This window comes from Portunus trituberculatus, chromosome 45 (genome assembly GCF_017591435.1).
Source record: "Portunus trituberculatus isolate SZX2019 chromosome 45, ASM1759143v1, whole genome shotgun sequence".
Taxonomy (NCBI): domain Eukaryota; kingdom Metazoa; phylum Arthropoda; class Malacostraca; order Decapoda; family Portunidae; genus Portunus; species Portunus trituberculatus.
Window position 1 is genome coordinate 2467268 of NC_059299.1, and position 14102 is coordinate 2481369.

General features: G+C 34.4%; 1 protein-coding gene across 1 annotated transcript in view; it reads right to left on the minus strand.

Moving 5' to 3' along the window:
* The window catches only part of LOC123519683 (calcium-activated potassium channel slowpoke-like), a 253402-nt gene that overhangs the window by 45893 nt on the left and 193407 nt on the right, over positions 1-14102 (minus strand). The window contains 1 exon segment of the mRNA XM_045281184.1: positions 3885-3995. Coding sequence (XP_045137119.1) covers positions 3885-3995 — 111 coding nt within the window.

Genomic DNA, 14102 nt, shown 5'->3' on the forward strand with positions numbered 1-14102 from the left:
CAGCATTAATCCACCCATCACCTTACTCAGTATTGTGAGCATGGTCACAGGTAGAAGAGAACAAGGGATGGAAACATTAACCTCATGTGAAAGAGATGTTAAACTAAAAAGTTGTTCAGGTTGTAGTTTTGTGTTAGTACACAGTGAGCAGTAGTATATCTCTGCAATTACATGAGCTAGATGTTACACAGGAAGACACAGTCACCAACTCCCTCTTGGCCAGTTCTCAGGCTACACTGGGGAAGGGGGGGATCATTTACCTTTACACGGCTCAAGTCCACTGCACTCATAATGCTCCCCTGATAGAAGCTTACTGTTGTTGAGTGCCGCTTCAAAAGCCCTTCCAATTCCAGGTCCGGTTCTTTTCTGTTCAAAACAAGGGTCAAAATACTGAACTCCCACATCCCAGGGGGGTAAGTAACAGTACTTAACTCCCACACACCAATGGAGATACAAAAGCAGTGTGAGGGAAGGAAGGGGCCTGGTGGTGGTGGTCATTAGCAGTTTGCGTGGAGGGAACATTCACGAAAGCTGTCGTGGAATCGGAAAGGAGTTAGTTTTCATTGGTTATTTGACATCACTCAGCGGCCAACTTGAGGCTTTGGGCTTCCCACCTTGATTACAGCGGCTCATGAATCCGTCTTTGTTGAGTTATTAGTTAACGAATGACAAATTATGAAGTGATACGTGTATTGCCACGCTTACTTTTCTATACTGTCATATATATATATATATATATATATATATATATATATATATATATATATATATATATATATATATATATATATATATATATATATATATATATATATATGCATATTTTATTTCTCCATCTTCTTAAAACTCCTCTAAAAATCTTTCAATTGAATATATGCATATAATATGTATGAGTAGATTTTAGATAAATGTTCAAAACATAAATTGCCATTTTCAAATGCGTACTATATAAATTTTCAGTCAGTATAATTTTCATATACTATTCCAAATAACTTTTAAAAATTCTTCCACATCAAAGCAAAACGTATCTTCCTTATTACTATCCTAAGCCAAATTAACTAAGGAGTCCAGTGACAGTGCAGACCAAAATGTACTATTCTTGCTATGATTTATTATCTTCACTGATAAATTCAGAAAAAAAATATCTTTATTTTTACCAGAGTTAGAATCTCAAATGGGAATACTGTGTGTGGTTGAATTAAGTTTTTTGCTTGCTGATATTACAAGCTTTCTTTGTTGCTTCATGCAAATATACACTATGTACATTTGTGCTGAAATTCTCAGTTTCAGGTTTGGTCATTATAGCTTTCTACTTGGACAATTTAATGAAAATCATGAATTTAATTTAGAAGACAAGGCAAATATTAAGCTTGGTCTTTATATTCTACCTATTTTATAATTATGTACTATATGTGGCAAATTCTATAGTACCATTATTACGAATGCTGCCACTGCTCTTTATTCTCATATCTATTGGTGTTTAGAGGAATTTGTGTCAAAAATAAGACAAAGAATCTATAAGTCAGAGGAGTTTCATCTCACTACTACTTCAATCATGTCAGTGTATCACCATCTATAAGATTCATGATGCTCTCAGGAAAGCAGTGTTTGTATGATGCATTTACATAGCAAGACAAAACATAATATAACTGGGAGCTGTAGGACATCAAAACAAAGGTAGAGGTAAGTTATCCATGAAGGCTGTTTAGAACCGTTCTGGTGTGAGCATCTGTATGTTTGTTGATGCTTCATCCTCCTACAGGTAGAGACAGTCCGTGTGCACATAAGAGTGACTGGAGCATCATGGAGTATGGGTCCCAGGCCATAGTCACTGTGGGTGAGGCTTAAGCAAGGTGGAGTGTTCAGACTCTTGCAGCACAAGTATAGATTCAGTAATTACAGCACAAGCTTAAAAATAAAAATCAGCTTATTGTGAAAAATTAACATTCATTCAAAGAAAGGCAAATAAAAACATTTAAACAGCCAGAGTTAAATACTGCAAATTACTGTTTAATAGAGGTCTTTGTGTTTTCAATATGCAGTTTAGGTAAGTTTAAGCAAATAAAGTTTTATATTGGCAGGCACACCATCAAGGAAAGTCATTCACCTGGCATAACATAACACAGAAGATTTCAGTGTGATGGAGGCAGAGTCTAAAACAGTCTACCTTTCCTAAACACACCTTTCTCATTCCGAGGCGAAAAGATACTGTGGCCGCGTTCATGTGACCGAGAAGAGGAGTATAAGAGTACTGAACTTGAACAAACCAATAGGTGCACTGGATCCTTAATCAAGCCAGCTAAGAGGAAAATAATGGCCTTCACTACCTCTGAATCAGTCCAGGAAGAGAAGTGAAAATAATTGGAAGATAAAAATAAAACCATGCAAAAAAAGACGTTATTACAGAAGAGCATTAATAGAAATGAAAGCAATCTTGTGTTATACAGTACTATGATGAAAATTATATAAATATAAATAAAAGTAAAAAAAAAAAAAAAAAAAATCAAAGTGAGAGTCGTTGAAACAAGAAAACAAAAGTTACATTACGAAAGCATTACAGTACTGAAGGTCTAGAGGAAGGGATAGTGAAGGACGGAAAGGAAGTATATAGGAAAATTGTTCAATACCTTGACACGTTCTAAGTCTACAGAGTTAAACATTGTCCCTTGAAAGAACCCAACGCATGTGGAATTTCGCTTCAACAATCCTTCAAATTCCAGATCAGGCTCGTTCCTGCAAAAATTCTCTATTAAACGTTTGAAGGTGGGAGAAACATATAAGAGATTGGAAGGTCATCAACACCAGCTCATGCTTTCTGGGATGATCAACAACTGCAGAAAATGAATTAAGTTAGCAAAACAAAACACTGTGGAACCACTTATCTGAAAAAGAAGAAAAAGGGAAAAGGATGGGAAAATAAAAAGTTAATATATACAGTACTTTCATGAATCCTTGAACATTACTACAATGAATGTCCTCAAGTCTGATTAATGGCACTGCTGTTTTTTTTTTTTTTTCAGACGCTACTCTCACACTCACTCATGAATCAACTTAATCACCTATCAAAAAAAAATATCATCCTACTTAGCACAATTCAGTTTTAATCCATCTATCAATACTTATCATCAACAGATTACTCTGAATGCATTCCCTGGTAAGATCACATTTGTAGTGCTATTGAACCCATTAAAAGGAAACTCTGAATCCCAACATATAAGACTGTGAAATAGTAATGCAAACTGATCCTTTCTGAACCCTAATTGTAATGTGTAATACTGGACTTTGCCTTTTCACACAAAATCTTACACACGTCTTGCTTTCAAAAACAAAAAGGTCATAAACACCGAAAAATTATAAAGGGAGAGCGAGAGAGAAAGAGAGAGAGAAAAAAAAAAAAAAAAAAAAAAACATGCAAATAATCTTGTTAAGGTTAAATCTGTATCAGAGTTCCACCTTTGATAACTGTTCTGTTAACTAAACAGATTCATATCTGAGCTGTAAATAAAAGGTCAGTAATTTCTGATTTGGACATCATTTTTATGCATGGTTGAAATGTAATTATTCTTACTGTCTTAGTTAGCAATTACTACTGTTAATTCTAAGGTGTCACAAATCCCTGCTTCAATAAATACAAATATTTAGCATTATTTCATTAATTTGTATGGAGTTTGTTTTTACATGAAAATAATCTTTGCAAATCTACTTATGTTCTAAATTACTAAAGATGAACAAGTCCATCATGACATAAGAACAAGTGTCCAATCAGTGCAGACTGAGGCTCCTTGCAAGGTAGGAGTCTCAGGCCAGTTACATGCCTGTGCCCCACATACTGGGGAGGGTTGCTTCAGTCCTGCAGAGTAAACTGGGTACAAACTGTACTTTACCTGTGTAAGAACACAACTTCCACATCCACGTCTTCACGATCTTCATGTAAAAAGTCTTTCAGGAAATGGCTGACTGACTCATAAGTGATATGGCCACACACCACGATGTGTCTGTGGTGCAGGTGTGAGGAGGAAGAGAAATAATAACTAATTAGAAAGAATTCCTCCCAGGGTTGATATTTCTGACAATCAAGTCTTTCTAAGTTCAGGCATTACAAAGTGACAATCACTAAAGCCTCACATGTCTAATAGACAAGAGGATAAAGACATCACTGTCAGAAATATCAATATTTCTTATGTAAACAATACAACTCTACTCATTCACTGAAAATAAAAATTCAAAGTAAACACTTTACCACTGCCAAGTGTGAGTATATTAACTTGATTAACACCAAAACATTTATGAACACTGAATATATGTAACAGTAAGTATTTCTCTAGTTTAGCAAGCAAATCAACTTTTTTTTTTAATCAATTTAAGCTAAAATACCAATGATTCAAGTACAATTCAATTTCTTTAAAATGTTGTCATAATCAAATAAATTTCATTCCTGACATGCGGTTATTACTGCTGTAATAATAACCATGCGTCTGGCGCATCTGTGACAAGATGAAGGATGTCTTGGGGAATGTGGCCTGGAGGGAGGGGAGGGACTTGAGAGGCTCAATGCTCAAGCGAAAACAGTGGTCATGCACTGTCTGGCCTTGATAGGCTTGAGTCAAGTTGCTACACAGAAACCTCCAGGCCAAGGGCTCATTTACAGCATCTCCACACTAGCTAGCATCAATCACTTTTTTTTCTCTTGCCATGTTAAAATTTTTTAAGCATGCATTCTTTATAACTGACAAATGACTCTTATAAGTTAAACTGAGAGATGGCTAGCCAGTATGGGATGGGGCTAAGGCTGCAGGCTGCTAGTGGGTGCTCCAGAAGTGTCTGGCTACGTAAACTTGCACTAAACTAAGTCATGTCAAGATCATAAAAGAAATGGATAAAAATTTAAAAAATGAACTAATTTGCATTTGTTATTTCATGCTTTTAAGAAAATAAAATCTCACTTAAGTGACAATATCTAAGGTCTAAAAAATATGTGAATTTTACATTTTCTTAAATTGCAAAGGAATCTATATCATGAGATAAAAATATAAAAGATGTATATATATATATATATATATATATATATATATATATATATATATATATATATATATATATATATATATATATATATATATATATATTCTATGACTAGATATCTAAAACATATTTTCCTTTAATTCAGTGATTTAGAAAACTGTGTCAGTATTTCTTGATCATTGCAAATGATCTTTTTTTTTTTTCAATAACTTGAAAATCCATCTCATTACAGACAAGTGTGAGGCCCGGTGCCCGCAGCCTTACCACGGTGACAACTAGCTGTCAACAACTGGTTTATTTATGGTCCACTGTTCTTCACATTCGCATTTGCTGAGAAAAGTCTCAATAAATCAATTAATGGATTGCAGCTATAATTGGATCAACTTTAGAAGAAATTATTTCAAAGTATAATGTTTTGAACATTTAGTAATCTTTATCATTTCAGTATTTAACTGAGATCAATTGGCAATAGCATTCTTCTCGTATCAGTTTTTGACAAAGTCAGGTCTAATGAAGACAATTTAGGAAGATGACAGCAGACCACAAAAAAAGCATGAGAGGATGCAGGTATCCAGGAGTGTAGTGCCGACTGTCACATTATTTGCATTCATGTTGATGTCAAAGAATTTTTGCATTAAAATACTTGAAATAATCAATATGAATGCTGATTTATATACAATATATGCAGCTGAATACCAGGGAAAATGCATAAAAATGCACTCAATATTTTGAAAATTTGCAGCACCACCCTGTCCATCCTCATGATAGTGATAATGATGATGAAGCAATGGCATTACAAGATAGCTGCCAATACACAAATATAATTTTACCAGTAATTATCAGTTAATATCAAAGAGATCAAACATGCAGAGTTAGTAATCAAACCTCACTAGAAGTTCTAGCAACCAGCTTGGCATTCTTAATTCTTAAAAGTCAAACACTACAGGTATTAAAGAAAAATAAGATAAGGATCAGGATAAAACATTAAAAATAATAGTTTAAAATGAGCACTTAGGATAAAGAACAAATTCTTTGAAAATTAGAGCACTACCTCACAAATCCCAAGAACAACATGAGACGCACTACCCCGCTACAGTCACCCAGGAAAACATACTCGATACATCTCATCATTAAATAATTGTAGAAAATCAAACAAGTTGAAATCCAACATGCTGTTTCTTAGGTCTCATTTTGTTGAACTTTCATTTCATGAGCTGATTACTGAACTTCACCATATAACCACATGTCATTTGGAATTACAGATACTGTATAATGAATTGTAAATACAAAATAAAGAAAATATTTACTATACTAAGCACATATGCTTCATCATTCCTAGGCTGGTAAATTGGTTCAAAATATAAATAGAAAGACTTTGCTACACACACACACAAACAAACACATACACACACACAAAAAATGGTACATTGGTATGGTAATGTGGTGGCTAACACACTCTTGGCTCACAAACATGAGATCTGGGGTTCGAGTTCCCAACCAAGCAAGAACAATTTGTTGGCTTGGTTCTGTTTATCTACAACAAGAGAAGCATAAGCCTTAGTCAAGGAATTATGACCTTGCAGTCAAGTGTGTGTGTGTGTGTGTGTGTGTGTGTGTGTGTGTGTGTGTGTGTGTGTGTGTGTGTGTGTGTGTGTGTGTGTGTGTGTGTGTGTGTGTGTGTGTGTGTGTGTGTGTGTGTGTGTGTGTGTGTGTGTGTGTGTGTGTGTGTGTGTGTGTGTGTGTGTGATTCCAACTAAATACAAGTTAAACATACATTTCATTGTAATTATATTGTGATGTAATTTAGTTAATCAATTGAACATTACATTGTCAAGATAAAAAGTCAGATCTAACTGTAAATATAACAGCTTTATGTGACACTTTAGACCAGCGGTTCTCAACCTTTTTTGCATAAAGAATCCGGAGATACAATATTATCTACCCAAACCCTGAGTAATACAACATTGAACAGAATGTTAATTTAATGACTGACACTAACTTAATATGCAATGGTACTGAAATGGATATTATTAGATCACCCATCGAAATACTCCTGGAAATTTTCTTGTGAAACTTGCAAACCTCAGGTTGAGAAGCCCTGCTTTAGACAGAAACCATCCCTATCTACAGTTGTCATTGAATCTCTCAAAATAAGTATGTATGTGTCTATATCTACTGAACCTGTTGAAGAAAAATGAATTATCATTATTTCTCTAATGCGTTAACAGTACATCTTCAAAATATATTTATTATAATCATATGAGTACAATAGAAAATAAATTATTTTTTAAATTTTCTGTTATATTAAACACAGAAAACAATGTAGCAACTGATGATGATGATGATGATGATTCATGATGATAATGATGATGATGATTCATGATGATTGATGATGGTGTGTGCATGTGCATGTGTGTGTGTGTGTGTGTGTGTGTGTGTGTGTGTAAAGAATGTGTACAGTTAAGAGGTATTTACCTTCATTATACAGTCATATAGTATCACATGAATAAAATTGTTCTCACTAATGGTTCAACATATCTTCACAATCATTTGTCCTTTCTGTGTGTGATACACTGTTTCAGGAAATGAACAGTTGAAGGATCAATCACATCAATAATGCCAAATTTTCATAAAAGTGTTAAATTCCACAAGAAACAGCATGTAGAACCAATGAGAAAATACATTGAAGTTCTCTAACATATAAGCAAAAATGTGAGTGTCATATTCATAACTTAAACAAAACTCTGACTTGGTATCCCAGAATTGTTTTGACAAAATTGAAGTAAACATTAACAAATATTAATAATAATAATAATAATGAGATAATAATAATAACAATAAAAATAAATAACAATAAAAATAATAATGGTAATAATAATGACATAAATAATAAAAAATAACAAAAAATAATACTAATGATAATAATAATGTAAGGATAACCAAAACAATCATGACCTAAAATTTAAAGTATAATATGTTGTACTCATTTTCTTTACCTACTGAATACTGTCCTTAATGGAATCTAAGATATCTTGCATCTTTCAAAATATATATATATATATATATATATATATATATATATATATATATATATATATATATATATATATATATATATATATATATATATATATATATATATTACCACTTGTCTATTTAAAATTATTTCTCTTGTAATGAAAACCTAGCATAAAATTAACTCCATGTATGAAAAGTAGTAAAGTATTATGTTTTAAGTTTCTAGGAACCTCCAAATTCATAAAACAAACAAGAACTGAAAATTCTCTATAGACATCTTACATTAATTAACAGCAGAGCTTATTTCTTCAGTTTAGATCTTCATTTCTGATGACAAAGCACAGTTGCTTGAAAATACACATCTATAATGAACCTTAAACCCTGTACGTGAGAAAAAAGTTGCTTCACATCTTCACTCTCTACACTGTTGGTGAAACATCACTTGTCTTCTCTAATGATTAACTACATTAACTATACCTATGCAAAATTACATATCAATTCTTGTTATAACACTATAGTATGATGTTTTCATTGAAATACTTCAGACAATTCCCCTATGATTAAACAGCTGACACATTATAATACATAATTACTATTAGACCTACTGAGTACTACTTTTTTATCAGTAAAATTTGAACACATGTGCACTCCTATGACCATAGCGAGGTGGTGCATTGCATAAAGCTGTTGCTGTTGGGATTTGGAGGTGGCACTGAAGGCAGTGATGATGATGGTGTTTTGTGGTAGTGGCATCACTAAGGGAGGGACTCTACACTCTACCTTCTTCCCCTCTCGTTCTTGAGTGTTCCGCCGTACTTGGATCTAGTCCCAACCAGGTCTATAATTTCAGGGATACAGCTTGCGAATATTGCCTAAGTAGAGATGGAGCACAGAACTTTAAGTAGCACCAACACACAAATCACACTGTTGCCAAATTTCATGCAAGAGATTAGGCACACTTTCACCGTGGTCAACATGGCTTTGAGGGGTATACAATGGCTGCTGAGATATAGATAGCAATTAAAGAAAGCCAACTTGTATGACCGCCTCTTGTCGCCCGTGCTCTGTTGACAGGAGTGCAGCAAAGTGCCAGCATCTCCCATAGCCCACGTTTTATGGCCTTAATATGAGTAGAAAATACAAATGCCACCGAGGTTGGTTTATGGGAAGACTAAGCTAAATGATGATCATCCCATGCAACATGTGCCTAAACAGTCGCGGGTCACGGGATTATAAAAAAATTTAATATGATTCTACAGGCTCTCTCCTAAATGATACCTCCGTCCATGTGACCGTTTGTACTCGCCGCCATACTTGGACCTGTTGCCTAAGATCTCGGTGATTTCTGGTATCCAGCTGGCAAACACAGCCTAGAGGGACCATAGCAAGCCAGTCAGACGAGGACCGGCACGGGTTGAGGGGCTAGACTAGAGGATTTGGGTCAAGGAGTATGGGATCCATGGGGCGGAAGGTTTAACGAGGGGCAGATGACACGAGATGGCGGGGTCAGGTGTAGTGCAGTACATAAAACTATAGACAGAGGTTTGGAGTATAAGGATGGCAGCAATAACAATGGGATATGAGGGGTGACAGGAATATGGAGATTGACAACACAGAGTCTAAGGATGTGGGAATTAAAACAAAGACAACTATGTAAAGAATCATGTGGAAAGGAACCCCTATATCAGACGGTCATTTGCAGAGGCAAATAATCCTATAGGTATGCACTATCTTCAGGTATTCACTGCATTAACTATACAACCACTTACAAAAAAAAGTACACTGATACAGATAGGCCATTTAAGTGTCAGGGTGAAATATACTACAAAGAAGTACACCTTGAGCACAGTTGTTGGTTAGCTCAAGAGAAAATATATAAAATGAAAGAGACAACAAGCTGGCAGATTCCAAAAGGACAGGACTAGATGGTGTGATCAGAGCTGTAAGGATTATGTATAGTTTTATATATATGTTTATATATTCAAAAAGATGATCATGCAGGACAGTACTATTATTGATTAAAGAAATACATAAAAATTACGATACTGGCATTGGGAAATAATTTAAACACACAAAACACAGAATAACAAAAGGGACAGTATATTTTAACTGGGGTTATCACAAGGTATGAGAAGAAAGATGGATGAAATGTGTGTCAGATGATGATAACAAAGCCCCCCACCCATTCATACACAAATTACCAACAGTTTAAAAATTTCCTCAAATGTACCTTTAAGATGATGAAAGAGTATCACTCAAAAACACCTAATAAAAGGTATAAATCTAAAGAGGCTGTATCAAAACCTCAGAGAAAGATAGAGAGAGAGAGAACTGGAAGATCCACAAATGTAATAGTCTAATGCATTGATTGTAAAGATAATATTTTGTCCGTGATCATGAGGCACACAAATAGGAACACCTTCATTAATGGAATTCAAGATCTACATATTACCAATTGTCATTACATCTTCCATTCCTCCCTTCTTCTCTTCTATGACTGATATTGCTTTTTCTCTTTTATGTATCTTCTGTTGCTATGAAAGGTTTCTTAGGGTTACATCAACCTTTCCCTCTGTTGAATATTTCTCTATGGGGGGGAGGGGTTACGGCAATACCAAGATAAGTCACTAATGTCTGGAGTGTATAAATGTTTCAAGGATACCTACAGAAATACAAGAATATTACAAGAAATAAGAAGAAAATGTAAAGCTTTCTATCTGCCATTGAAAAATTATCACAACCTATAGATCTACATGAATTGGTGACTGAAGGGTGGTACAGTTTAATATAAAAGGGATATTTCTGATTATAATTTCACAGAAATGTGTATATGGACTGAGAATCAAATCTGCATTTCAAAATACTGCATAAAATGTAGTTTCAAAATATCACTGTGAAACAGATTTTGTTTATAATTCATTATTTGTGGCAAAAAATATATACTAAAATCACCTGAGCCATTCAGTAAGTCCCATACACCTACAAAGAATATATATATGTGTGTGCCATGGCAAAAATGTCTGACTAGAGCCTGGATAAAAAAAAAAAAAAAAAAAAAAAAAAAAAAAAAAAAAAGGCCCAACAAGACATGACATACAAGATTGTTCTCACAGGTGATGGGATTAAGTAGTATTTGTACCAGTAGAATACAATGCTGAAAGTCATCTTTTACTGAGACCAATACTCCATGTAATTGGTTTATTAATCTATTTAAGAAAATAATTCCAGTCAGATTAAAAAAAAAAAAAAAAAAAAAAAAAAAACATGTACAAAGTACACTATTAGAATGTAGTATCTTTTAATACATCATAAAAATAAGGCCAATTACTATGCAAAGATAAAATTAGTTTGTGAATATTGAGTTATGTAAAACTTTATATTTTAGTGCATGGTGAGTGCATGACCTGCATTACATACATTGATGTGAAATTATTTTCCCAGTGCTATAATGTTATGGAAATTGGTAGGGCAGTGTGTGATGTTATGCTCATGTATCAGTGTCCAGTGTACATATGTAGCTATCATTCAAACATGAGCAAACCAATTTAAGATAAAATGCACTAAAGCTACCAGCAACTCAAATTAATTTGGACACACTAAAATATCTTGTGTCGTGAAACACAGGACTGTTGCTATTTCTTGAGTTTGTGGTACTCACATCTAAGACACTCAGGGGAAAAATGTAAATCTAGGAACTTCACACAATTCAAAATTGGGAATTAAATTTTGTTGCCCACTGCCAACACAAGCCCTTAAATGCAGTAAGGTCACACAACTTGCCAAAAAAAAAATGATACAGCAAAGATAAAGGCTTCAATGAAAGCCATGGCTGATGCGGTGCTTCTCCCAGAAGACTAAGGTTTACTCCTAGTCATGTCAAAGCCCAAAATTAAGTAGTATAATTATTTTGCAAATGAGGTTGCATTTTCATTAGTTAATATTAGGTATTCTAGGTTATGTCAATATTCCTTTTGCCCAGAGGAGTTATACTGAAAATAAAATAACAAGGGAAACTAATCCGTTGAAAGTCATTTCAGGCATCACACGAGGATGGAACTGAACTTGTACTTTGTCGTGAAAACTAAGAGAAAAATACAAAACTATAATTTCTTGACATAAGGTGTGAGTACAGAATTATCAAACATATAAGTAATGTCAAGGAAATTTTAAGAATAAAGCCTCATTGGTAATATTTTAAGAAAATACAGAAATGTGTACAGAATGTGAAGAGTAACTACTTAGTAAAAAAAAGAATATACAAGGGAGGAGTTAGGATTCTAGAAAACTTGCCATAACAGAAGATAAAATATTATACAACATGGATTTGCTATCATACTATTAAAATTTTAATACATGTCACTAAAGAATTTTGATTTATGGAAAAATTTTCCATAGGTGCTAGCTATGATACCAGCCAAAGGGAGGAGAACCCAGGGATAGGACGACATGCTCCTGATAAGACGCTCTGACCCAAGAGCTACAGTATTTGATGCCTTTGAAATTCAAAGACAATATTTTCTTTAAAAAGGTACTTTTTGCTTGGCAAACTACATTAACATGAAGTGATCGAGCAACGATAGCATCCATATACAACTGATTGTGCACGGTTAACCCATTAAGTTCCAAGAAGTATAGAAGTAAAGTAATTAGTAAATACTTATGCACATTTAGTAGTAAAAGCCTGTGCTCACAAACTCCATATGAATTATGTGTCTAAAAATTGTATGTTAGAACTGAAACTGTCAATAAGATGTTTGAATTTTATCATTTGCACATTTAACAATACTATGTGCAGTCTAAGACCCAAAGTCATTATTACTACAACTCATACAGCCTACATATGCCCAAAGAGTCTATTTCCTACAATACTGTTTTCCTCACAGCAGCATTTTCCAAAATGACACAGTGAGTCATATTTCTCACCGTAACACCATTTGTATGTTTTCAAGTTGTTTTCTTATAAACTGTTATCTTACACATATACCAAATAAATAAGGTTTAGAAAAGGATTCAGAGTTACAATTACTAGTGCTGGACTAGAACCCAAACACTCCAAATAGAACAGTGGTTTCCAGATGACTCCTCAATGAAATAAGATAATAAAAGGCTAAATGAAAATAATGACAAATAAAGAAGATGAATGGCATCAGCCACAAGCAAACCACTCAAAGGCTTTACCTCATTTTGTTCTCAAAACTTAGTCCTGTATGTGGTAAAATGCTACAACAGTTTGTCTTGTTACTAGCAATAAATATCAATCTCAAAAACTACAGAAAAGTCAAGTTATTACTTTGAAACCAGAGAAATTATTATTAAGAGAGTTGCTGCTATTCTGCCTCGGTGAACACTGATGACACACATTACAATTAGTCTTGTGTGTGTGTGTGTGTAATTCACCTCCTCGGTCACCTGCTGATCACCCAGCCAGTCTTCCCCATTACGGAGCGAGCTCAGAGATCATAGACCGATCTTCGGGTAGGACTGAGGCCACATCAACATACTCCACACACCGGGAAAGCGAGGCCACAACCCCTCGAGTTACATCCCGTACCTATTTACTGCTAGGTGAACAGGGGCTACATATTAAGAGGCTTGCCCATTTGCCTGGCCTCTTACCGGGATTTGAACCTGGCCCTCTCGATTGTGAGTCGAGCGTGCTAACCACTACACTATGTGGTGTGTACCGCGTGTGTGTGTGTGTGTGTGTGTGTGTGTGTAAACTAATATTAAGGAACAAAGCCTTCTTCTTATTCCTGTGTAGGAAGTGTTATTTCCTATTTGCTTCTAGTTATTAAGTATGGAAAAATCATTAGTATTCCATTCACATTTTGCTTTTGTGACAAGGATAAGGATATTTTGCAATTCTGCTTAAATTTTTACCACAATATTCTAAATACATGGTTACTGTACTAAGGAGCTGATATATAAGTTTAAAAACTGGAACATTATTCTGCATTGTAAATGAAAGGGTCTTAACCTCACCAGTCATATCTGGTTCTAATGCCTTAGCAGATACGCTACTGTTATTTTCATAATGGCACTGCAGGGCAAATGGTTAGTCA